The sequence below is a fragment of the Gopherus flavomarginatus genome, chromosome 19 (assembly GCF_025201925.1).
Source record: "Gopherus flavomarginatus isolate rGopFla2 chromosome 19, rGopFla2.mat.asm, whole genome shotgun sequence".
NCBI classification, from domain to species: Eukaryota; Metazoa; Chordata; order Testudines; family Testudinidae; genus Gopherus; species Gopherus flavomarginatus.
In genome coordinates this window covers 23,278,428-23,305,779 of record NC_066635.1, presented here as the reverse complement: position 1 = coordinate 23,305,779, position 27,352 = coordinate 23,278,428, and the positions used below count along the sequence as shown (strand labels likewise).

At 44.1% G+C, this 27,352-nt stretch overlaps 1 protein-coding gene across 1 annotated transcript in view; it reads left to right on the top strand.

The window, feature by feature from the left end:
* Positions 1 to 27,318, top strand: part of TAOK1 (TAO kinase 1) — a 67,016-nt gene extending 39,698 nt beyond the window's left edge. Inside the window, exons 12-19 of the mRNA XM_050929262.1 lie at positions 113 to 247; positions 2,077 to 2,313; positions 3,521 to 3,649; positions 6,007 to 6,210; positions 7,149 to 7,388; positions 12,113 to 12,325; positions 13,168 to 13,350; positions 17,676 to 27,318. Of these exons, the coding sequence (XP_050785219.1) occupies positions 113 to 247; positions 2,077 to 2,313; positions 3,521 to 3,649; positions 6,007 to 6,210; positions 7,149 to 7,388; positions 12,113 to 12,325; positions 13,168 to 13,350; positions 17,676 to 18,137 (1,803 nt within the window). The 3' untranslated portion in view covers positions 18,138 to 27,318. The remainder of the gene's footprint in view (positions 1 to 112; positions 248 to 2,076; positions 2,314 to 3,520; positions 3,650 to 6,006; positions 6,211 to 7,148; positions 7,389 to 12,112; positions 12,326 to 13,167; positions 13,351 to 17,675) is intronic.
* Positions 27,319 to 27,352: the final 34 nt, after the last annotated feature.

The following is a 27,352-nucleotide window of genomic DNA, read 5'->3' as shown; positions in this document are numbered from 1 at the left end:
CACTTTTGCTTTTATTTTCTTAAGGATGTCTTTGAAGCACACTCAGATGACAATCTGTGTAACATGGATTCTCCTTATTCTCTCGACTGTTAATATTTCTCCCACTGTTAAGGAGGAAGAAAATTACAGAGAAGAGTCTGATTCTAGAACAAGGACGTCAGAACCACAGTCTCCACCCCAAGTATCTCGCCACAAGCCACATTACCGCAATCGAGAGCACTTTGCTACTATACGCACAGCATCACTGGTAGGTTTAGTTTTTTCTGTTGCTTAAATTGTAGAAGCAGGATGAATTTAGAGGTTTAGCTATAATGTTACTTGCAGCTTTTAGGAGTTCATCAGAATGTGAAGTGTCATCATACACTCAAAAATGTTATCACAAAAATAATTAGAGCCAACTTACTAATATAAATATAACCCCCAGGGCAAATATTTTTATATAGCTTATGTATTTTCAAAAACAATGCCTAGTAGTACATAGGGAATCTGCAGCATCAAATGGTTTATAGTTTCATGACACAAAACCAAATATTCCCGTCTAATTTTACACCCTAGTTTCTGTATATGTACACTGTATGCATGTATAAGTTAGTCAGCTGAACCTGTCCTCCTCAATACAAAAATAAGCTTGGCAGTCCAGTATGGTGTTTCCATTCTCGCATTGCTGTGAAGCCATGCCATAGATCGAGGGCTTCACAAGAAAATTTTTAGGGGCTTCAGAGTGGCGCCACCAACTCTTGCTGAGGGTCACTCTGACAAATTTTCCTAAAATACTTAATTAACTTTAGAAAAAATAAATAAATATGCACATATACATCTCCAAATCATTGTAATTTATTTATGTAGGGTTTTTTTTGCCAGCTTCTATAATAAAGATAATGTACAATTGTATTTTAGTTTACCTGGCCCACGGTGCCTTCCCTGGTCCACCACAGATCCCCATTGCCTCCCTGAGCTCCTCAGTGCCCCCCTGAGTCCCACTGCTTCCTTCCCCTCCTCCCCCCAATGCCATGAGCTCCCTTCTGCGGCCTGACAACCCAGGCTTTTGGCCATGGTGCCTGGTGAAGCCCAGAGCCCCACGACTGGAGACAGTGGAGTGGGGGGAGGGATGTCCTGAAGCCTAGAGTCCCACGGCTGAAGATGAGGGATGGGGCTGAAGGTCCCCCACCCCTCAACCCCATGGCTCGGCAGGGAGGGGCTGCTGCTTTGCCCCCTCCCCCATTTCTGCCCAGGAGGCTGTCATGGCTGCAGGAAAACCCCCTGGTGGCCGCATTTGAGGAACGCTGTTCTAGATCTTGCAAAATAAAAAGTGTTTCTGTAAAATTGTCACTAGCCAGCATTTTTCACAGTAGAAATGGATGACTTTCCTTAATTTTTACTGGTGAAACTCAGAGAGCTTGTAACCCCTCTATAACTGGACTCATGATTTTCCAACATAAACATTAATGTTGAATGCATTTGAGGTGTCATCTTCTGTGCCTCTGGTGTTGGAGAAGTGAATAGCACCATAGAAAAAGAGGTCACATTTATAAAAGTTCAGGCTTTTGAAATGAGAGACACAGTGGTCTCTGTGCTAAATGTTTCTAGACATTTGAGAATGTTATGTTAAACCATGTTTAGCTGAGATTACAGCTATTGCAGAAATACTGCTTTAAGCTAAGAGAGAAAGCGAAGTCACGCTTTACGTTGCTGCTAATACAGGGTGCTACTCGTCACCTCTGTGAAGTGTTTTTGTCAGTATAAACCATCTTGAAAACAGAGTTTGGTTAAAATGCAAAATCAAGATGGCAGTGCACGCTCTCTCTCTCTCTGTCTCTCTCCCCCATTTATAGGCATTGTTAACAACTAAGAGAAGCCCATTAGGGACCTGTCTGATCCTTTTGTGTGTTACAGTAGCAAAAGAAGGCTGTCTCTCTTAGTCAAATCAGTTTTTAGCTGTCTGCCCCTGGAGCTTATGCTCTTCTTTCCAACAAAGTTATACATCATTATTGAATCCTTTGATTGTGTAAATTGAAGAATGCTGAAAAACAGATTAAGATGCATTAACTTTTTATCCTGCTATGGTTGTCTCACTAGGTGACAAGGCAAATGCAGGAACATGAACAAGACTCTGAGCTCCGAGAACAGATGTCTGGCTATAAACGCATGAGACGGCAGCACCAGAAACAGCTGATGGCACTGGAGAACAAACTGAAGGCAGAAATGGATGAGCATCGCCTCAGGTTGGACAAAGATCTTGAAACGCAGCGAAACAACTTTGCTGCAGAAATGGAAAAGCTAATTAAAAAACACCAAGCAGCCATGGAGAAGGAGGTAGGAGATTAAGATTTAGAGACTGGTCTGTGTTTGTTAATTACATTAAATTGTCCACTTCTCCTCACTGAAGAAGAGATGACATTGTAGTCTCTTACATGTCTGTTTTCAGGAGCCAAGCAAATTGATAATTAGAAAAAGGCTAATACATCACCTCCTTACACTAAGGGGTTTATGTAACTAGAGGAAAGGTATGTCCTGCATCACAGTGCATTGTACTAAATGTTAGCATACTGAGCCCAGAAAGAATTACAGTAAGGATTTTCCTTTCTATTGTCCTGTATCCTTTGTCTTCTTGACTTTATGTATGTTTTAAAAGTGAATTAAGTGCATTCTTCAGAAATGACCAGTAATCTTAGTAGTAGAATGGCACCCTTGCCTTGTACAGCTCCTGCTGGGAGTTATAATTCAGATAAAATGATCTTACACAGAAATGTCAGTTGTGCTTAGAATGTTCATACTTTTATTTGTGTATGAATATACTTATTTGTTAACCAATCATGATGGACTAGTGCCACCAAAGAAGATGGTTGGTGACTATTCTTTAGGTGTTCTTAACGGTCACTGGGTAGAACTATGCCATTCTATATTGATCTTTATAGTATAGTGCCTGAGGGTACATCTACACTGCAAAAATAGCAAAAGCCAGGGCATCAAATCTCAGAACCTGCATATACAGACTCAGGCTTGTTCTACAGCACTAAAAATAGCAGTGTAGACGTTCCTCCTGGGGATCTGAGACCCACTCTCTTTACTGACTTGCAGAAGCCAAGATCCAGCCCAAGCAAGAATGTTGACATACTCCTTTTAGTGTCCTGGTGTGAGACCGAGTCTGCAGACCCAGGCTCTGAGGCTCAGGCTCTGAGCGCTTTTTCTTTTTTAAACAGTGTAGTTGTACCCTGAGTGTGTGTCTGCAGTTTTCCTGGTCATGAGGGAGTTGACTTTATTACTAGGTTAAAAATAAGCTAGAGCTTAGGTCTAAGTCATAAAGCACTGAGCAAAGACTGTCAATGGGTGCATTCATGGGGGGAAACTGAGAAATGAGAGAGAGCAGATTTTGCGCAGTCTTGATTCTCTTTGAAAGGTGCGGTGAGTATATGTTAAAGGTACAAAACAATAGCGATTCGCATAGGGTCTGAAATGGAAGTGGAAATCTGTTAAACTAATTGAGTCACAGAAATTCATTGGGTTTTGTCTTCTGGTGTAGGCTAAAGTGATGGCCAATGAAGAAAAGAAATTTCAACAACATATTCAAGCCCAGCAAAAGAAAGAACTGAACAGCTTCCTGGAGTCCCAGAAGAGAGAATACAAGCTCCGTAAAGAACAGCTCAAAGAGGTAACCCGTTTCTTATGAGAACAAGAAAGTACTAATTGTACTAATACAATTGTATTTATATGATAAATTGTACTAATACACTGAACTCCTAGAATTAAGAGATGCCAAGATGCGGCAAAGTAATTTTAATCTGATCATGGCAAATTCTGTATTGAGATTCCAGTCAGACACTTGCTGAAGACGTCATTTGTAATGTTTGTTATTGATCTTAAAACAGAAGTGTGTGTTGTCATGTGGGCATCCACATAGCTTTCTACTGAAATACAGGTTTTTCCATTCTTTAATTCTCTTTCCCAGTTCAGCGCCAGCAAGGTGCTTACAAACTTAAGAATGCTAGGAAATGAGAGAGTAGTTTAGGAAAGAGAGTTCTCGCTATTAGGATATAAAGCAGCATACTATGGAATATATCCTTTAGCTGCATCGTTTGTAAATAGAGGACCATTCATTAGTGACATTTTTCATCATTGGGTTATCAATACCTCTATTGGATAAGCAGGAATGTAGAGCAGAGCAGGTGAACTCTCGAAGTTTTGCTAAAAAATAACTTCTACAAGACAGTAAAAGGGGTGGGAGAAGCTATTTAGTGTAAATAACGACTGTATTATTTTGAAAATCATGATCTTCATCAGATCCAGAGGGAAATATAGGTGCAGACATCCTGGTTCCTTTTACAGACTGACTAACATCACACCACCATAGAGTTTTTGAAAGAGCCATTTAATTCTGAACTATTAACTCCTGTGATTCAACTGTGGAACTAGCAGTTAACAAATCCAGAAGCAAATACACCTCCACCTCGATATAATGCAACCCAATATAACATGAATTTGGATATAACGCAGTAAAGCAGTGCTCCGGGGGGAGGGGCTGTGCACTCCAGTGGATCAAAGCAAGTTCGATATAATGCGGTTTCACCTATAACACGGTAAGATTTTTTGGCTCCCGAGGACAGTATTGTATCGAGGTAGAGGTGTAATCCCAAACATAGCTATTTCCTGGGAAGAAGCAGCCTGGGAAGTAGTAGAGCTGAGAGACCTGTAAAGCTGTGATGGGTTGGAATCTTTTTCTGGTCATACTGTAGATAGTATTTAAAGGGCAATGCCCTATGATGTGTTGACTCTCCTCGATAAAATACAGCGGCATTCTGTGTGGTATTAACTCTTTTATATGTGGGGACTAGTCTAATAACCATACTGGTCCATCTAGTATGTATTACTTCTCAAATTATAGGGAGAGCTTGTGTAAACAGACTAATTCCTGACTTCAAGGTCCTTTTTGAATTGAAGGGTGTCTCAAATTGTATATCAAATTTAGCATCCAAGTTTGAAAACATGGCCAATCATCTCTCCTATTTACTTCTGTATACTGTTTCTTTGTAAATTATGGGTTCTTGATAACTGGGTCCTGCCTTGGGGACTTAAATGTGTTATAAATATCTCCATGTAATGGCCCCAAAGCACTTAAGCATGTTCTTAAGTGCTTTGCAAGATCAGAGCCTATATAAACAATATTGGTAAATTACATAGGATGAATTTGTCCTGGTCCCATTTTCATCCCAGCTGTGATATGTCAGTGGCTAGGTCATATACTTGTGTGTATGCATAAATCTTAGATCACTGCATTGGCCATTGGACTGAGATGGAGAGGTTTTTTCCTCTGGAGAGGCCAATAGAAGTGCCTCATAAATTGGAATTGACACGAATACAAGTAACATTACATCATCAGTGGTAGAATATATTATTCTCAAGCTTTTGTATCCTTTCACACTTGTCTAAAGGAAACTGAGCGGCAAACCAATGTTTTGAAGTTAACTTAAAATGACAGACTCAAGAAAATGTACAGTTAAAGCAGCCAAAATTCAACCTGTCCCGTGGAATGTCCATAGATATGCAATATCATGTACTTTGCTGAGAGTTCTGCAATATCTGGGCCATTGGACTGAGATGGAGAGGTTTTTTCCTCTGGAGAGGCCAATAGAAGTGCCTCATAAATTGGAATTGACACGAATACAAGTAACATTACATCATCAGTGGTAGAATATATTATTCTCAAGCTTTTGTATCCTTTCACACTTGTCTAAAGGAAACTGAGCGGCAAACCAATGTTTTGAAGTTAACTTAAAATGACAGACTCAAGAAAATGTACAGTTAAAGCAGCCAAAATTCAACCTGTCCCGTGGAATGTCCATAGATATGCAATATCATGTACTTTGCTGAGAGTTCTGCAATATCTGGGCACGAGAGGACGAAGTAACACAGCCTAACTGAAGTATAGTTGATTATGCAGGTCAGCACAGTTGCTCATTGTCAAAGAGTTTAACATGATTATTCTAAAATTAATTATCCTGGTCTTGTCAGGAGCTGAATGAAAACCAGAGCACTCCAAAGAAGGAGAAGCAGGAGTGGCTCTCCAAACAGAAGGAGAACATTCAACATTTCCAGGCAGAGGAGGAGGCCAACTTGCTGCAGCGCCAGAGACAGTATTTGGAGCTGGAGTGCCGGCGCTTTAAGAGAAGAATGCTTCTCGGGCGCCATAACCTGGAACAGGACTTAGTTCGGGAGGTGAGAGGGCAAGGGAGGAGTAAAAACCCATGAACCATGTTAGTCCCAAATACACCATATAGGACCCCTGCTGTGTAACCAAAACCCTGTGCTTGGTGTAGGAAATGGTGTTGCCTGATCTAGGGTGACGTTTGTAATAGATTAGTTTAAATGGGCACATTGTGATGAAAACCAACATGCCTGTTTAAGAGATCATTCATTATCAAAGAATCACTGCTATACATTATGTAAGGAAGTGTTAACAGAAGCAAATGGATAATAATAGCCAGCTTCAAAAACCTCTTTAGAAAGCAACTACTATGGTTAAGGCTATAATTTTGTCACAAAAGTCACGGATTCCGTGACTTCCAGAGACCTCCATGACTTCAGCCTGCAGCAGCTGGGAACTCTGAGCTGCAGTGGGTGGCGAGGATACCTCACAGCTCTCTGCTGCCATGGGCCGCAGGGGTCCCCCCAGCTCTGAATCAGGGATCCTGGAGCTCTGAGCCCCCATGGGTGGTGGGGCCCCTGAACTCCGAGCTGGGGCCTGCCCAGCTGCCACCGGCTTTGTGGGGACCCTGCAGCTCCCCATTTTGTGAGGATATTTTTAATAAACATCATGGACAGGTCACAGGCTTCCATAAATTTTTCTTTATTGCTCGTGACCTGTCCATGACGTTTACTTAAAGTATCCATGACCGAATCTGAGACTTAACTATGGTGAATTGGAATTGTTTAGCAGCCATGACACAAAGAAGCAATGTGAAGTGATTTATTTTTTTGATCACCTTTCCTAATATTTTATACTTGATACCTACCAGAAGTAGGTTGCAGAAAAACCCTGGTGTACTATCTAAGTTGCTTTGGTAGAACCATTGAAATGCACTGCAGTGAACATGATCCCATTAAGCTAGGTACACAAATAACTCATGGCAATTAATTCTCGCTCTGTGGCTCAGGAGTTAAATAAAAGGCAGACGCAGAAGGATCTGGAGCACGCCATGTTGCTGCGACAGCATGAGTCTATGCAGGAACTGGAGTTCCGCCACCTCAGTACCATCCAGAAGATGCGTTGCGAGCTGATCAGGCTTCAGCACCAAACTGAGCTCACAAACCAGCTGGAATACAACAAGCGACGAGAGCGTGAGCTAAGGCGTAAGCACGTCATGGAAGTTCGACAGCAGCCTAAGAGTCTGAAGGTATTGTGCAGTCTTGGAGTGTGGTCGAGATGAGGAGGGAGAGTAAACAGGCCATGGTTTGTGCTCCAGGCAAAGTGCAGCGCAGGGCTGGTCTATCCAACAGTTACAACTATGTCACAGGATCAAGCTCCAGCATGGTTCCAGTTTGTGGTGCACGGGAGTCCTTAAGGTTTAGCCATATTCTGCAACTGGGCTAAAGCTCTTTGCACCACACCGCCAGCCTCTCCTTCTTTAAGGCTTTTCATGAAGCTCAGTTATTCAAGGAGGTTTATAACTACCTAGTACATGGCTTTATTTGATTAAAAAAGCAGCTCTTCACAAAACCGGCATTACTTACCCAAGCCACCACATGATCTTGCTGTCTTCACTTGCATCCTTCCCCCACCGCCCCATTGTTTCCCATAATCATCTATTGTTCTTCCCTTAATTAAGATTGTAAAATTTTTAAGAAGGGCACCCTGGGCCAGACCCTTACCAGGTGTGCACTGGCATAGTTTAATTGACTTCATTTGAGCAGCACCACTTTATAGCAGCTGAGACTCTGGTCCTGTCTGTTTCTGTTTTGTTCAGAGCTGTGCATGTATGTTGAGCTATATAAATAATGGGACGTAGCTACGGTAACTGGATCCCAGTATTATGTTGCAGGCAGGCCCCTACTACACCCTTCCCTCACTTTTTAAACAGATGCCTTTCAGCAGCTGCAATTTGGCCTCCGTTTTAAAATGATAAATTCTATTAGAAGTTGGATTTTAAATATTTGTATCCTTGCAGCCATCCCTCTCTCTACCCCTACCCAAAATAATCCACCCTTCTATCATGAAGCAATAATTTTTAAAGCCTAATTTTGCTGCTGCACATGGAAATAAAATGAACAAGCTCTCCAGTTAACAGACAATGGATATGCTCCCCTTAGTGGTGTCAGTGGACAAGCACATGCAAATAAAAAATATTTACCAATGCAATATCAGAGGGGAAAATAATCTAATGCTAACCCATTTCACGTTCTGTCCTGTGTTTACACTGGTGTCTGAGCAGAACTGTCCTGCCTCTGGAGTGGAGGCTGTTAGTGTTTCCATTATAAGCCCTTCTCTTCAGCCATAGAAGTCCTGTTGTCTCATGTGAGGTGCTTAGTGAACAGGATATAAGGCCCTTCACATCACTGCCTAGTCCTGTGCAGAGGGAGACCCCTTCACTCCACCCAGGATTTCAGCTGTGCCCACATTAGAATGCGCTGTTTGCCATACAGAGCATGGGGTTCCTTTGTTGCTCTAGGTCTCTGGGAGTCGTGATTTGCCCATCTGACTCAGTTCACACCAACTGTAGGTTGTTTTCTTGACAGAAATTGTCTGGAAACCAGCTTGGAAATAGTACCTCTGCAGTGAAAAGAAATGATTTGTCAATCTCATAGTAGTATTAAATAGTTAAAAACTGACTGCTGATCACAAGGGACCATCTGATCACTGTGTTCAAAATCTCCAAGGATATAGTACAGAAATAGCTGATGACTTCACAAAGAAGCACTAGTGCTTTATGAGCTGAATAAAACTGAAGCAGCTGCATTAGGTTGGTCCTTCTGAAGTTAACATGAATTAATTCTGCTTCCCCAAGGTGATAGGGTATAAGCGCAAGCAGACAATATGTCCATATTCATTCCCTCCTTAAAATTGGCCCCTGGTTGGCAGTTACAGCAGAGAAGTCAAGGGACCTGAGTGGGTCATGGAGACTGAACTGGCTTACAGGTCATCCCTGCAGGGCAGGCTCAAGCATGCTGGCAAGGCGTGTGGGACGCCTACACTGCTGCCTGTGCTCTACCTGTTCTGTGATTGATTGAAGGACTTCAGAGTCCGGAGCAGTGAGTCCAGCACCAAATCTGTGTACACAGAACACTAATCGTGAAGACCATTGGAATAACAATACTGCTTGAAGTCCAATACTTGCTTTATTGGAACTGTTCACTAGAATTAACTCTTTCCCTCACTTCTGAACAGTGCATGCACGTGTTTTATTGACTGCAGTTGTTATCTAGATTCTCTCTTTAGCAATGTTTTCCTTTATTAAAGGGTCCCAGTTGCAGGGCTCTCCTTTTATACTGGGAGTAAGGTTTTCACAATCAGATGTCTATTGCAGTCCTTGTCTGTGCCTGAAGGAACGGTGGCTAGAAGTAATCCTTCAATGAAAAATGCTCTGTTATCACTGTTCTGAGTGTCTTACTTGTTATCCTCTTTCTGGTAACTCACAATGCAAGGCCAGCATGATCTTGTCATAAACCTGACTGGAAACCTTACCCTTCCCTTCTGTTTCCTATTGTTAAAGTCTTTGCATTGGAAAGCTGTAAACAAAGTCTGATGTCCAAGAGAAACTTCACAGAAAGTGAGGAGAAATGCATTGTTGCTCCTTGGCTGTGACCAAGTCTTTGATGGAAATATATGGCCTACAAGTATTTCCCTTCAGGGCAGGGGGTGGGGAGAGCAGCTGTAAGGGCTTTCCTGCAGGGAAATGGCTTTTGGTTAATTTAGAAAGGGTAAAAGTCCCATCTTCCCCTCTGCAATACATGTATCAGCAGAATAGAAACAGAATGCATGCAGGCATTCTGGACCAGGGAATGAGGGTGTTCTTTGGAAACCAGGCCAGTGGAAACCAGAGGCTTTTCTTGTGCCTAGAGCCTCCTAGGCAGTAACTTTGTGGTGGGGGCAGGGTTGCAAGCAGTGACCCCTATCTGAGGGACACAAGCAGGAGTTGGGTCCTGCCCTCTCTGGAACCACAAATGTCAGAGGAGCAGGCAGCCAGTGAGTTCCCCACTTTCCTGAGGGCAGTGATGCTCAGTATCCAGGCTTCTGCCCTGGGTGGCGGGCAGCAGGCTATGGTCTTGGGATTTTGGGCTGTGGTCTGACCCCCTGCATCACCCCTGGCTCCCACTGCCTCCCCATCCCTGGCCCCTGCTGTCTCCCTACTCACCTCCCCATCCAGGGCTTAATTTGAGCCCTGGTTTGCCAGGGCTGAGTAAGTCTGTTGTGAAGAGTGATATTAACAAACATACAAATATTACTTTTCACAGCAGCAGCAGCAAAAGAAACAAGAACAACAGAAGACAAGAATGTGCACAGCACCTTATTTGTGTTTCTATTCTGTTTAGATCCAGTAAAGAATAGAAATAACTGTACATTATTTTTATTATTGAGTTTGCAAAAAACCTCTACATAAATAAATTATGGACATGGATCTGTATGTATTTATTTGTTTTTCCTGAAGTTAATTAAGTATTTTAGGAAAAATTGTCAGAGCAGCCACTAGCAAGAGTTGGTGGCCACACTTTGAGGCCACCAAAAATTTTGTTGTGAGAACCCCTTCAGGCAGTAAGGTATTGAGGACATATAGAACAGGGTTTGAGCTATTTTATTCTCTCACAAGGACCTTCTAGGTAGTCATAAATGCTGTGCTTTCTCTGCCTCTAAGGCAGCTGAACCAATTCCAGCACCACTTAGTAGAGGGGCTGACAGTCAGAGATGCTAGTGAAAGCAGCTGTCTTCCCTATCCAGGTGCCAGGGCTTCTCCATGGAACGGGGCAGGGATCCATTCCCACACCTAGGGGCCTGCTACTGCTGCAGCACTTTTAAACATCAAAACCATGGAGGGACTGACTGTGTAGCCCAGAGTCAGTGCTCTGCATACCCACTTTCCCAGTCTTTCTGCTCTTCTCCAGTCTGGCAGGGGCTGGGAGCGTCTCTAGGTTTAATGGTGACCATAGTAATAATTGTATACCACCTGCCCGTCCAGGATCTCAGAGCACTTTACAGGTCCCTTGTGAGGAAGGTAAGGATGAACCAGACGTGGACACTGAAACATAGAAAATTAATTTACCCAAAGTTACACAGCAAGTCAGTAGCAGATCCCAGGTACTTAACCGTATCTAATGACTCCTAATTTTTTGTTTTAAGTGCTAACTGACACTTCTTGACAACACACACAGCTTTGGGTGCAAAAGGAGAGCATAGGAAGGACCTCAGGTCTCCAGCAGGTGCCTGGAGGGCGGGTACTTATGTAGTTGAGTGTTTGTTAGATTAGGCATGATACTACTACAAACGATGACCCCCTCTTCCAGAGATAAAATTTGAGTCCCCTGCTAACCAAGTAATGTCACCAAACCTGTGCTGGTCAAAATTTTCCTTGTTAAGATAATGCTTTACTGCAAACCCTTATTAAAGTCAGGTCCTAGCATCAAAGGTTAAAATACAAATGTCCTTCATCGAATCCTAAACCAAAAAAGATCTTTTTCTGCACACAAAATATTGCTAATTTGCTTTTTTCACAACAATAAATCCAGCGTAGCCATGTGTAAGTAAGGCTTTAATGGCTAATAACTATTACGCCTATCATGCAAGAAGTCTTCTTGAGAAGCAACACCCAGGACTGAATCCAGTCCAGTGGCAAATGAGTCCCTTTGTGTAGTGACAACTGTATGTAGTCTGGAGCTTTGGTAGAAAAGTGTCGTCTGTATTCTAATTGTTTTGCACACCAACAAAATGTAACTAGCCAAATGTCAAAGCAGCTGCAGCAGCATGATCTTTGTCTCTTGTGTGCTCATCACTTTACTCTTCACACTTTTTATATTCATATACGTTTGTGGGATTTGTGAACTCCTGCCCTTGAATATGGAATGAAATATCACTGAGTATCTTGCTTCCATCTTTGACATTATACTGGGTTTTTTCCTCCTCCTCCTCTAGTCTAAAGAACTACAAATAAAGAAGCAGTTTCAGGACACATGCAAGATCCAAACCAGACAGTACAAAGCACTGCGAAACCACCTACTGGAGACCACACCAAAGAGTGAACACAAAGCTGTCCTGAAACGGCTCAAAGAAGAGCAGACCCGGAAACTGGCCATCCTAGCTGAGCAGTATGATCACAGCATCAATGAAATGCTCTCAACACAAGCTGTGAGTTGCCTCTGAGACCTAGTATACATACACTCAGCCCAACATGTCAGTTTGCATTTTGACCTGTAGTCACCCTGGCAGCAGGGTTGTTTTCTTCCTTTGCCACACAGGCAGCACCCAGATTCAGATCCCAGACTTAGTCCTTCCCATGTGGGGAGGGTAGCTCAGTGGTTTGAGCATTGTCCTCCTAAACCCAGGGTTGAGTTCAGTCCTTGAGGAGGCCACTTAGGGATGTGGGGCAAAATCAGTACTTGGTCCTGCTAGTAAAGGCAGGGGGCTGGACTCCATGACCTTTCAAGGTCCCTTCCAGTTCTAGGAGATAGGTATAGCTCCATGTATTTTTAATACTGCAGAAGCAGCCTTCAAATCCGGAGGCAATACTCATTGTTGTGTAAGTGGTTTTAGGCTGTTGAGCTGTGCTGCTAGTTATTGTTCTGCATTGGCAGGGATGTGCTCTAGAGCCCTTTCCCGTCTCTAACTAGGATTCTGTGCAACCCGCTTGTAACTCTGCATTGGAAATGTGGCATTCCACTAATCCACTTGTATGCAAGAGAGGAGAACTGTTCTTTCTCTCAGCTTCCCTCTGGCAAAAGCAAGAGCTGAAGATGTTCGTACCACTTAGCCAGCCTTCAGCTCTCCCTGTAGAGAGCACTTGGTAGAATAGCTTGCAGCAGCATGCCATCTTACTGCCCCAGGGTTTGTCACTGTATGTTCCCTGTTCACTGAAAGTGGATACAATAGAAAGCAATTGTATTGCTAAGAAAACAAATGTTTTCCCCCGTACAGTGTGTCACGAGTGGCTATCCCACAGTGAAACATCTCTATTGTCTTCCTCCTCACAGCTGCGTTTGGATGAGGCACAGGAAGCAGAGTGCCAGGTTTTGAAGATGCAGCTGCAGCAGGAACTGGAGCTGCTGAATGCATATCAGAGTAAAATCAAGATGCAGGCTGAGGCCCAGCATGATCGGGAGTTGCGTGAACTGGAACAGAGGGTGTCCCTTCGCAGGGCCCTCCTGGAGCAGAAGGTAAAGGCAGCTGAGGGGCCTTGGGAGCAGCAGTCAGCACTGGCCACGTTCCGAGAGTTTGACTATGAAAATCTAACGTTAACAGGACAATGCTATAATACTGGATTTGACCCTTCCCTGGGTTCTCTCACTTGGGAGGCAAAATGGCATCATACTAGTCACTGGCGGAGTTCCTCTTGTCCCATCACTGATAGTGATAGGGAGAATGGGGTCCTGGTCTGCCCAGGGTGACAGTGCTATGGCACATTGTAGGGTTGAGGTGCAGTGTGCCTGGACCTGGGGTGGTGAAAGGGGAGCCCTTTGTATTGAACTTCATGACCACCTCCTCCTCCTCCTGGCTGGACCGCAGGGCTGATGGAGGGGAGGCTGCTGTGATGGTGAGTCTTTAGGTAGAAGGGGAAAAGCAATGTTCTCTCCATTGTCCCTCGGCAGTGGATTCTCTCTCCAAGTTCAGGAGAGGGAAGATCTAACACAGCAAAGTAGAGTTTCTACAAGTTTCTCTGGTATCAGGAATAATGACCTTGAAGTAGAAGGGGTAGAGTGCACCAGCACAGATTTGTGATGGGGTGCGGCCCTGAACAGAAATGTTTGTTCTGTGCAGCTTCACTCCATTAAAAGTCTATGAAGACCCAGCTGTGATACCTCCGTACAATGACTTTGATTAAAGTTAGACAGCCATTGAGAAGAAACATGGTAGTCAAATCATAGTTAAAAAGTCCAGAGGCCTGACCCTAATCCCATTGCAAGTTGGAGCAGCCAGAAACAAAAACAGAGAATATCCACTGAGCTCCAGAGCTTGGTTTAGAATTGCTTACCCGTACCAAGCATGCTTCCCTGTGCTACACCAAATCTGTGTTGTGAAACTGTGTGTTGTCACAGCATAATAAGCATGTCACAGCAAAGGGAAATATGCTTCTGGCCTCCATCCTGCAGAATTTCCCCTTTTGACTTACCCCCATGGGGTGTCAGACATCGGAACTTTGATCCGGACCAACAATGAATACATTTGTGGCCTAGAAGTAAGTTATACTTGCTTGCTTCTCCCAGAGCTCCTCTGCCTTATGCTGCTTCATCTAATGGGCAGTGGGGAAACTAGTCTAAGAAAGCTGCATCTTCTACTAACCCATGGCTCTTTTGCAGGTTACTGAATCTTTACAAGTGGCTACATCTGTGAAAACTAAGTTACTGCATAGGATTTTCTGGTGTAATGTATGTCTCTAAACTTCAGTGTTACATTTATTTTATTCCCATTAAAATGTCAGTTTGAAAAACTAAGAATTTACAATGCGGCAATAATCTTAGAACCTGCTTTAGAATAAATGTTGTATTGTAACTACTGCTACCTGGTGACGCACTTTGAGATGTGTCGTTTGGAAGCGTGTGTAATAGTCTATCGCTAGTCCCTTGGTTTTGTGGGTGCAGTTCGGATGTGTTCTGATGTTGCATTACGCATAACCAAGAGAAATTCTGGCATCAAGTTACATTAGAGACTGAAATTAGGCCAGAGATTTAAAGGAGTCCAGGTTAGCCAAAAATAAATTCAATGCAAAGTATTCATTATGGTCCTTGATCCAAAGCCTACTTGAGTGGGAAGTCCCTGTGAATTGGCTTTTGGCCTCAATTATGATGAGAGGAAGTTTAACACATCTCCATTCAGGGGTCCTTTTGCTTTGGCTTCTCTTGTCAGAACTGTTCTCAGGGCCAAGAGACCGTGCACTATTTTTTTTAACTGATGTGCCTCTGTCCAGTGATGTGTTCAGACTTTAATGTCACCTACAATAGGGTCGTAGCAACAAAATTAAGTGGTTCAAACAGCAAGAGGCTGTATGCCACAGACATGCACAATGCATGTAATTGACAGCTAGCAGAGAAACTCAAAGCTTGAGATGATAATGAGGCTGCATTTCTTGGAGTTACTGCTGATTAGTGGCCACCTAGGGGAAAAAAACGGGCCCCATGTGGAGTAAATGGGAATGTGCTGTTTCTCAAAGGATTGTCCTTTCAGGTGTTGTGGGCTATCTTGAACCTTTTGATGCACAGCGATGTGATACAATGTGTCCACATGCAGGCTCACTGAAGCTTTGACTTAGGACTGGAGACAAGTGTCGATTGTAAAATGCCTGTGTATTTTTATTGGTTGTCTCTAGCAAAGTACATAGAGCTGTGGCCTTTCCCAGCATAGTGCTATTTATTGTCTGATGGTGCCCCTCACGCTAGCAATTGAGCAGTGTAGGTGGCTTGGACGAAGGCACAGGCATATACACAGCCAGACTCCTCAGCTGGCATTTTCCAAAATGGTGTACGTTTCCTCGTGCGTCAGTAACGAGCTTTGCCCTGTACACGAGAGAGAGTCGCTGCTCTGAGGAGTGTACGTTCTAAAGATTTAGATGTATATTGTGCTTCCCATGCAGCTTCTAGTACCTCACCCAACAAGGTGCCCTCTGAATCTCTCAGTCATCTCTAGGTGATGTGGCTTTAACGCAATGAAATGTACACGTGCAACTGAACTGTATCTAAGTTCTGTTTATTAACTTTCAACCTTCATGATGGCATCACCTGCGGTGTTACATATCTCTGTTATGTTGTATTTAAGGCAATGTTACTTCTGAAATAGAAATAGACTTTGCATTGATTATAGTAGTTTGAGCAGGGTCTGGGAAACCTTGCTAAGCACAAATGCAAACAATTGTGAGTAAATAGATTGATTAAGGATCCTGAATATCCATGTTTCACAAAATAGTGTCGTTCTTCCCTAGCATTTGCTGTCAGCCAGCCGCTCTGTGGCTTTTAGGCAGAGTGAGCAGGCTGCCTGCCTAGCTTTTACCTGGCTTAAGCCTTACCTAAGCACTGCTTCTCAAAGTAAGGTGACCAGACAGCAAGTGTGAAAAATCAGGATGGGGCTGGGAGGTAATAGGAGCCTATATAAGAAAAAGACCCAAAAATCAGGACTGTCCCTATAAAGTCAGGATATCTGGTCACCCTATCTCAAAGCAGCAAGTGAAGGAAGGCAGCATCTCAAACCCCAAATGGTGGAGGTGATGACTCATGCTGGAGCAGATTGTTTCCTGAATTCTAGATTAAACTACTGTACATATTCCTTGATTAAATGCCTTGAGAATGCTTACAAGCAAATGAGTGTTAATATCCCGCACTTGGAAGCACTGGGACCTCTCTGGGGTGAGAGAGATTGTCCCGTGTCAGAGTGTTGTTGCTGAAAAAACTGGAGGAGTCAGCACGCAAACAAAGTTCAAGCAGAATCTGTTGCTGTTTTTTCCCTTCCCTTCATTCTTTGTGACCAAGCCCAATAATGGCTCTTCGGTGGCATGGAGAAATAATGGAGCAATTCTTTGATCTGAGTGTTTAACCCCAGGAATTTCAACAAGAGGAAATAATAAATCGCAGGCCAAAATTCACCCATCAGGAGGCCTGTGCACCATATTCCCTGTGCCTAAATACCTAATGTTGATGCCTTGCACAAGGGCCATTAAAAAGTGATTTGGGATGTTCTTACTGAAGAGAGACAGGGTCGTATCAAGAGCTGGAGACGCTCCCAACTCAGTTGGTCATTTGCAAATCATCCAGCTAATCTGGCCAGAATGCAGATATCTCCACCTATGTTACTGTTTTGGTTTTGAAGAGGGAAGAAGCCCCATTGCTCACACGTAAGAGAGAGCAGCAGGGTAATGAGACATTAGAAACCAATTTAAGAAAGGAGTAAGGTCAAAGTGATGAACATAAGCCAAAGCCAATTGGAAGACTGTCTATGAAGGGGAAACCAGGCAGGTCTGTTAGTAAATTGCCAATGTGGAGGAGAGTTGTGGTCACTAGGTTCAGCTGACAACAGTTCAGACCAGTTGGTGTTGCACTGACAGGTGACTGATGACCATGCAGTCATTCTGCTCGAAGCACCTTGTCTCTAGGTCAGAGTGTGTCAGCAGATTTCGCTGCTGCATCTTAGATTTGAAGTATGAGCTTCTGAAGACATAGCTGCAATTTTGGATTTGAATCCCAAAAGCCCCGATATAATGTGTGAAACACCAGGAAATAGGATGGCGGATCTCCGCAAGCCTGGGTTTCAGCCCTGCTGTCCAGCCCCTCTTACTTTTCTGTGCACAGGTCCACGTGTCCAAGAAACCCCAGATTGTTGTTTTGCATTCATAATTGAGAGTGTGCATGTGACCTGTGCAGTTGATCTAATCTTTGGTTAAACAGCAAAGCCACGGATACTATAAACTCACCATTGCAATGAACCCGGGTATGCTTGCTGTGTCTCTAAAGGTGTGCTGCTGCTGCTACAGACTCCCTTTTCTCTTTCCTTCCCTCAGATTGAGGAGGAGATGCTGGCATTGCAGAATGAGCGCACCGAACGGATACGAAGCCTGCTGGAGCGTCAAGCCCGCGAGATCGAAGCCTTTGATTCAGAAAGCATGAGGCTAGGTTTCAGTAACATGGTTCTGTCTAATCTCTCCCCCGAGGCGTTCAGCCACAGCTACCCGGGAGCTTCTGGCTGGTCCCATAATCCTACTGGGGGTGCTGGACCTCACTGGGGTCATCCCATGGGTGGCCCACCACAAGCTTGGGGCCATCCAATGCAAGGTGGACCCCAGCCATGGGGTCACCCCTCAGGGCCCATGCAAGGGGTACCTCGAGGTAGTGCTATAGGGGTCCGCAACAGCCCCCAGGCTCTGAGGCGGACTGCTTCTGGGGGACGGACGGAGCAGGGCATGAGCAGGAGCACAAGTGTTACTTCACAAATATCCAATGGTTCACACATGTCTTATACATAACTTAAACAAGAACTGAAGGTGGCAATTCCACTGGAGCTGTCTGCCAACAGAAACTGCCTACAGATACGTCCCAGCAGCCTCCTCAGTGTGGGACTGCAGTGGGATGCTGGGTGAACATGGAGTATTGTATTCATTTTGTAAAGCACTCTGTTTTGTGTTTACTAACTGGGATGTCATAGTATTTGGCTGCAGGGTTTGGTTTTTTTAATTTTTATGTTTTAGGGGGGTACTGGGGAGGGGATCTAAGACATATATGCAACTAGTCAGAGAAGTTGTCTGTTGGATATGGCATTAAAGCTGCACAGGGGCCTCAGACTGCTTTCATCACCCCGTCCCTACAGAGCGGTGGGAAGAGTTCAAACCTTAACAGCCGCCCGAGCAGACCAGGGGGGCTGAAATAAGTCACTATCTGGTGAAGGAGCAGCTGTATTTTCTCCCCATTGTTTATCATGAAATTGGCCACATTTCTAGGTGTAGCCTCAGGAGGAGTGGGATCAAAGGAACCGTAGGTGAGGTAGAGGGGCAAGAGGAAAAGCTTTGCCGCTGAGATGAGAGGGATCAACAGAGACCCTTGCCACCCAAGTGCACGCTCTCTATTGCACTAAGAGGTGAGCCTTCTCCTAGGGCATAGGGCAGCTTCCTGGGCACCACATTGGTAAATGTGTGTGCAGGGGGAGGTCTGGAAATGTTTACAATCCAGCCTAGCATCTTGGCACTCCCCTAGCTGTGCTGGTGGCAGGGATGTCGTGCTTTGGAGGAGCTGGGAAGAAGAGCATAAATAATGCACTTGTCTGGCTAATACTGTGACATCTCACCTTAGCTAAGCATTAGAATAATTCCTGGAGCCCTAAATAGTTCTTTTGCTCTGTTCTTCAGAAACCTTGGACTTCTAGCCAATCAATCTGAAATGCCAGAGGTATTTTGAAAGATGCCATAGTCACAAAATGCCATTGATCAGGGTTTTCATTACTACACTACATACACCAATTTATTACCTTTTGGCTTGTTGCAATTTACTGTTTACATGTCAAGTGTAGCCAACTGTTTAAATGTTTAGTTGCCATAGTGTACCAGGAGGAGCTGAGCCAATGACTCTTTACCAGCTCCTGACTAACCTACATCACCACTGTAGATCTTGCTGCATGTCAGGCTCCTTTCTATTATTTTGGTTGTGGCAGGACTTCACAACTTTACAGGCCATTGAGACCTTGTGATCGTTTGGCAGCATGTCACGCCACGTGTAGGAAGCACTATTTCCAGACGGCTCTTATCAGAGCTGCTGTACTACTGAAAGGGAGCAAAAGAGGTTGGGAAGTAAATTTAAAACATTTAAATTAAAAAGGTCAGGGAGTCTGAAAAGCAATGGTATGACTTTTGTGGCTACGTCTTGATCCTTAATGCTGGAATTGGGAGGTGTTGTGAAAGCCGAGTCCCAATGGTGGGGAGTTCTGGGCAGGTCAGCACCATGAGATTCAGAGGAGAGCAGGTAGATGAAGCTTGGTTTGAGGTAAAGATTTTCTTCCTGGGGACTGACCAGCCAGAGTTCTTTGTAAATGACTTTCCTTGCACACTAATCATCTTGAAGAAAACACTAGCTGCTAACTCTAGGCTTTGCCTTTAGCATGTTTATAGGGCTCAAAAGCAAGGTTTTCAGGATGTTTGTCATGTGACATATTTATACAGAAATACTCCAGTGTCTCGCTGCTGTTCAGTTTTCTCAACAGTTTGACATTCTTTTGTTAACTAAATTAAAATCCACTCCAGATCCTTAACTCTTAGCCAGTGTCTGGTGAATCCAAACTTCAGGATTTCCAGTGTCTTGGTAGATCATATCTCTCGGAACAAAGATGGACACTGTACCAAAATACGTTTGATTAACTCTTTGGCAGGGCCTGGTAGTATTAGCAGTGAACGCAGAAGTTTGGGATGAGGTGGTGGAGCCACTGGGGAATATTCCCATTGGTTACCCTGTAGAACAGGTATGTTTGGGACAAAGATGAACTCTCTGACCCGCTATTCCCCTTGAAACACATCTCTATGTGGGATGGATGTTTCCTCTTCTAGCTGTTCTTTTGCATTAAAACATGCAAATGAAATTAAGGAAAATCGCTTTCATTTTCCTGTTTTAAGAAAAAAAAAAATCAAAAGCCAAAACCCTCTATTGGATCTTACCGCCTTGGTGTGGAGGGTGTATCCAGAGCATGGTGCTAATATGCAATGTTTCGGAGTTCTCACCTTCTCAGAATCCCAGACAGCAGCAGTGATCGGCACGCTACTTCAAAATTCAGGGGGTTCATTCTTTTGCTTCTGTTATGGTTTGAATTTGGCCAAAATCTCTGGCTTAAATTGAGATACTTCAAGAAGAGTTCCCTCAAACCGCTATTTGTGTAATGTAAAGCATGACTAAGTGCTGGACCCAAATATTGGCTTTTTTGTATCCAAAAGAATTGTGTAGTAACCATTTTTACATGTATATCATGTGCAGACCTGGACTATTCCAATGAGTTAATATTTTAATTAAAATAGTTTGCAAAAACTGATTCAGATCAACCTTGTCTAAATGTGTGTGTCTCTGTGTGTACATGTGGGGAGCAGAAGCTGCCTTCCGACTGAGTTTGATCTCAAGAGATGTCTCCCAATTACTCAGTTGTTGTAATCTATGGGAATCGCTTCATATTGTGTAGTGGAGGTATACTGAGGACATAAATTAGTGTAGCTATAATGTATATGTTATAGATATATATATCACATAAATATCTTTGTGAGATATATGTATAAATATCAAATCAAAATAGTCCAGAGACGCAAACACTTTCTGAATCAGTTTGCAAACTCCATTTTTAAAAATTAAAACTAACTACTCCACATTGTCCTGTACTCGTCCGCCCCCTCACACCACCGCCGCCACACTACTGTACCCATCTTTCCTCTCACACCGCCACCGTGCTGTACTGTACTCCCACCTCCTGACGCTGTGCTGTACTGACCCCCCCACCCCCCACACTGCCGCCGCGCTGTACTGTACCCCCCCACCCCTTCACACCACTGCACTGCACCCACCCTCTCTCACCGCCGTGCTGTACTGTACCCCTCTGCCCCTTCACACTGCCATCTCGCTGTACTGTACTCCCCCACCCCCTCACACCGCTGCACTGCACTGTACTGCACCCACCCACTCATGCCGTCCTGCTGTATTATACCACCCACCCCCTCAGGCCACCGTCGCGCTGTACTGTACCTGCCTGCCCGCCCCCTCACACCACTGTGCTGTCCTGTATCCACCCCCTCACTTACACTCCAACCAGGGCTTTAAAAATACTGTAACCTGTAAATTGTGAAAACTACTCCGTGTCTCAGCAAGATGCTAGTTTTCCAGCTTCTGTGTGAGGATTAACACTGGGAAAATGGCTCTGTGAATATTACTTTACAATTTTTATGACAGTATTTTAAAATACTGCTGCCAGCTTGACACCTACAGCATATTATTCTGTGTGTTTGGTTTTTTCCCCTTTGCATAGACTTTAAACTCTGATTAAAGTTTAGTCCAGAGGTGCAATAGCAGGAGAGTTGGCATTTTTCACCTCTTTAATCATATTACACTTCTTTGGTTTTGTTAATTAAAATCAGTGAAAGGGACCACGTGTGCTTTATTTGTTGTGGTTTCTGGAAAACAGAGGCCACCTCCCCCATTCCCATTGACTGTTGTGCACTTAATTCCTTGGACACAACACTGGAACTTTCACCTGTATTCAGTCTAGCCCTGTAAACTTCCAAGGGGTTGAAAAACAAACACGGTACTATACAGTAACAAAACATTGAATGGAGAAGTCCTCGTGGACATTTCTTATCTACAAGTCCTGCCTTGGGGCAGACTAGAGCTGCTGTACTTTCAATACAGCTGCAGTTAACTTTTATTAAGTAGAATGTTGCATGTTGTCAATAAAACCTGCACAGAGAACACAATGGTGGATACTGGAATAATACTGCTTATTATCACAAAGGGGAAAATGACCTGTTGAACTCAAAACCGTGATCCTGTCCACTCTTCATTGGTGAAAATAAATCGTATTATACCAATACCTATTGTTACTCTGTTAAAATACGCACATCTCTCTGGAGATCTGTCTAATGGTATCTCATTTGTGTATATGTATATACTCTGTGTGTGTGTGTGTGTGTGTGTGTGTGTATGCGCACACACAACTCATGCTGTGCATTTCTGTCAGGGCACTTAGCATTCCCTTAGCTGTTAAGCTGACAGGACAATTTGTGCAGCTGGACTGTGTTAGGGGGAGGATATGAGCAGAAGTGCACAAGGGTTGAATGGAGTGGGCAAGCCCTGGTTTAAATCTTGCCCTGTGTTGTGCAGGATGTTAGAGGGTTCTGTAGCTGCTGCAGGCATGTGAAAGGAGGGAAGAGCGCTCATGAAGGGTGCAGCACAGTTAGAAGGCAGCGCAGCAAGCAAGTTTGCCTAGCACTAGGGAAGCGGCATGGGGAGCTACTGGTGCTGTTTGCAGTATGCTTGTAGTCAGTGTGCTGTGAGGAAAGGCAGTGGTATGTAAGAGTGAAATGCTCTGCAGTGGGAGCTCAGAGTCCCTAGGCACGGTTCATCTCAAAAGATCACAAACCCCATATAGTCGTCATTAACTTTCTACATTTCTGGGGATCGGCTGCCATGAACTATGAACTCTGCTCTCTGCACCTTTGTTATTGTTCCATGTGCATTAAGCTAAGGCCAAAACATAAGATAAAACTGTGAATTTACTTCTTACTAGCTCCATTCTTTATCCTTCTCCCCACCCATTCCTTCCAGAGCATGGACACATGTCTCTAAGTCTGGACAGTGTGCTGGGAACAGCATCATTTTCTTCCTTGATGCAGGTGTGTGTGCCCACGTAATGCTGCAGGCTTCTGAGTGATGGGGTAACAGCTGGACACAGTCAGCCCTTAGAACCCGATTTTCTAGGTCTGGAAACCTTCAGATTCCTGGCATCTCCTCCCCACCCTCCACCCTTGGATAGCAGCGAGGCGTCTGGCAGTTTGGGGAGAGGTGTCGGTTTCTGCATGTGTCAGGTCAGAGTTGCACATATGAAGGGCATCTCTTTGTTAGTGAGCCTTGTTCCTGCAGTCTCAGACCCCGCGAGCATAACAGCATGCCACGCGTAAGGTGTCTCTTGGTGGTGTGTACGTACCAAAGGGAAGCCCCCAAACACCTGGTCCTGTGGGTTATAGTTATTCTCAGCCGTGTGGTTCCTTTGAAAGCAGGTTTGTAACCTTTCTTTTTCAGTGTCTCCAAGCTTTTGGCTTCCCTACCCTGTCAGCAGGAGTGTCTGTTCTTTTAAAACTGTCCACGCTCCTGGTTTAAAGCCCATGGGACAGTTCCATCCCCGCGCTTCCCTGGACTCCAGTCAGATTGTGAGCCTAGAAGTGGGGTTTGTGTCCTTAAGAAAGGTTGGTGCCTGTAGCAAGAACTTGCGATTGATGTATGTCTTGCTGTGTTCGTTTGAGTTTGCACTATCAGGATTCATCATGGGAACCAGTGGAGAAATGTTTGCGAGACTGTGCTGAGGGGTGCAGGGGGCTGTCAGATCTGGGAAGAAGCCAGCTGACTTAGTGGTTTTATTAAAGCATTACCCAAAAAAGAGAGAGACGCAGATAACCCTGATTCCTGTTGTGTAACAGAACTCAACCAAGTGGGCCTGACAGGGTCACTCACGTGCCTGGGATACCCTGTTCCCAACCCTTGGCTAAATGCTGGAGGAAGAAAGCCTGGCTCAGCCAGCTAGGGCTGGGTAAACAGCAGCAAACAAGCAGCGGACCCAAACTGTGGGCCTCTGGATGCTTGCGCTTTGGAGGTACATTGACCCCACCTGTCTGCCATCTAGCCATGTTCTGTAAATCCGGGGTTAGCCCCTCTGCAGCCAAACGCTCAGCCCGGAAGTCTGTCGGTAGACGGGAGTTACCACCACACAATGTGCACAAAATCAGGGGTATCTCCTGTCCCCTTCCTTACCCCTCCTGGTACGGGTACCTCAGAACGGGCACCGTTCGCATTTTCACTGACAATTGGTTTGATGATTGTGAGTGAAAATATTGTAATTATCTGTAAATATGTAGTTAACAAATTGACCTAGTTTCTGTATTTTTTAAGTTTTTGTACTAAAGTTTATAGATACAGAATGTGCCAACTAGAGAGGAGCTACTGTCGTTGCCAGTTGTAGCCCAGCCTGCATCTAACCCCTTCAGTTGCCCATGTGACACTAAGGATTCATGCTTAAATGTCGTAAGGGCGGGACTAGGGGGGATGATAAGGAAGAAAAATGGCTTAATTTGCAGTCCAGGTGGAAATGCTTCTGGACCTCCCGAAACAAGATTGATCCATATCTTTTATATTCACCATTTCAGTTAGGTCCCCTGTGTTTTAGATGCGTGTCTAAATGCAAGGTGAGGTGATGTGGCCAGTGCAGAGGATAGAAGTGTTGGCTTGGAGCTTTTTCTGGGGTTGAAACTCACATAAACAAAGCCCAATTTCTCGCTATCCCTTTTATCGTATTTACAGAATTGTACAGAAAATTCATATTCCCTCCACCCCCTGAAAAGGTTTTGATGCCAGGATAATCTAAAGAGCATGTAAACTATTGGAGAAGAAATTAATTTTATGAAGCTCGTTGCCTGCTTTTAGTGCCAGTATAACACATTTCTATGGCAACTCAGAGCTCAGCAGAGTTTGGAAATGAGCACGCAGTTGTTAATGAACTGAAGTATGTAATTGCTGCTTTTGCATGGCTTGGCATCAGTGTTAGACTAGGGCCACCTGAAAGCATCGGAGGCAAATTCTTGATTAGAAATGGTCATTTGCTTAAGTTTAACTCGACTAAATGCATTGCCGAGGCATGGTGTGTTCTCCTAGAAATTGCATGTGGTCAAGGAATGGAATATGCAGAGATGGGGGACAGTTTTCTGCCATCGAGCAGGATCTCCTTGCAGACTGGTGGGTGGACTCCCACTGCCCTGCAGGCAGATGTTTAGATGGTTGAGATGTAGGCTACAGCTGGCTTGCATTGTAGTTTTTGTTTTCAACACCCATTACTAAATTAGAGAGTCTTTCCCCTTGGATTGCATATGAATGAAATAATCTGTCTCACCTCACTTGTCCCACTTCACTGAGTCTCTCATGGCGTAGGCAAATCTGCAACCCTGGAATAGCTCTGAGATCTTGAGGTTCTCAAGAAAAGAAAAATTACCACTAGGGAGAGCAGTCATTGGAAGATGTTTAAGTTTCCCTGGAGGCTGTTGGGATGTGAACTCTTCAAGACACTGACAGGATCAAAGAGGGGAGGAAATGCGGAGATGGAGATGGAGAGGTGTGGGTGGTGGGTGTGGTTTCTGGCAATCAAAACCACCTGCTTCCTTTCTTCAACCTTTCTTCTTCTCGTAACCCCCCTCTCAGCTGTCACCTGAGCTTGCTTGGAAGAGGGACATTTTATTTGACCAAACCAACTCAAATTGGGGGTGGGTCTGATGCAGATACATTAACGCTACCGATCAGATACAGCATTATACCAACTTGAAAATTCTAAATGCTGAAGATGTTTTTATTAACACTCGGGTTGCTACAATTCCTATTTATGTTCTTCCATGGAAGTCATTAACCCATTTAAAACTTAGGCAAATAGTGATGAAATTGCCAGATTACCAGGAGGATGTTAGCTGTCAGAACCCCCTTGGTTTAGTATACAAGAGAGGTAGCATACCATGCATTATGAGGGGTAGGAGAAGGTTGTGTGAGATTTGTATAGTGTATATTTTTAAAAATAGCTTATTGCTTGTATTGTGAAGACTTTAAAGACAAACTTGAGAATTCTAACATAACTATTAACAAATTTAACATAAGTTATCCCACTGGGTTCAGAGCGTCTTGAATGTATAATCTTTTTGTAACCCAGAATGATTTATTCTTCTACCAGTCAGCCAGACATCTTATTTATATGTTTAATTTTGTACATCACTTTCCCTTTTGTTTTCATGATTTCCCGCATGCTTCTGTTTGGTTGGTTGTTTGCACAAGTATTGTGTAAACTAAAAGAAATTTTAACTTGAACCTGGCATTTTTACTTTCTTGGATTTTCTTCCTCCACACTTTTTGGGGGAACCAGGGTGGGGGGGTGTATTTTCCATTTGCAGCTTCCAGGTGAATGCCTGGTCTTTTGCCAGTCAGCTGAAAATGCTTCGCTGTCAGTTGCTTTAAAAGAAAATAAAAATGTCACCTTATCAGCTCTAGGTAACGCATGGGGAGGAGGGCAAGTGCACACCTGTAGCTGCACAAATCTGGTGTTGGTTGCAAAATGAAGGCAAAGCTTGGCTGTAACTAGAGAGCTGCAGAGCTGCCACAGGCCCAGCTGCCCTGACCTGCGGTGCACGCTCGGTTGGCATGAAGGCTGCAGCGGATAGCCAGGTTCCCACAATGGTAGTGGGAGTTAAAATACCCGTGTCCCTCTCAGCTTCTGCCTCTGGGGTCATTGTTACACCCCTTGCTGTGTGCCTGCTCACATGTGAGTGGGAAGAGGGATGCTCACAGACACCAAGTAATGTGTTTACTTCTCTTCTCCCTCCCTCCCTTCTCTAAGAACCTTCAGCTCATGACCCACAACTCTTCCCCACGGCCCCAGCCTCTGTCCTTGGCTAGTAGAGGGCTCGTTCATTCTGGGGCATTGGGGGTGAGGTGTAAGCAAGGCCAGGAGCCGGGCATCACTTTATCATGGGTAGTGCTGCCCACGCCATTATACTGAACAGAGGCCTGAGTCTTCCAAGCCCAATTCCTACAGGGGTCAAAACAGGGAAACTGGACTCCTTCCTGCTCATGTTTCTGTTAGCACCAGCTGGGATGGTGAGTCTACAGGTGTGCGTTTTCCTTTTGGTAGAAAATGCCACAAGCACTAACCAATGAGGCTTATTGTACAGTGTATTGTCAGTATTCTGGTATCCTTCTGTTTCAACATACATTAGTGCTCATATATAACCTGTATTAATTGTATAGATTGTGCATTTAAAGCTGTTACCATGTTGTCAGAAAATGAGAGAGGAGAAAATAAGGTCGTATGTAATATTTTGTTTGTAAGTATCCTTTGTAACAGAGCAAAGGAAATGTTAAAAAATCAACTGTAATAAAGTAATTTTAGTACATGGAGAGTCTGCTGCAGGTTTTGAAAGGTGGG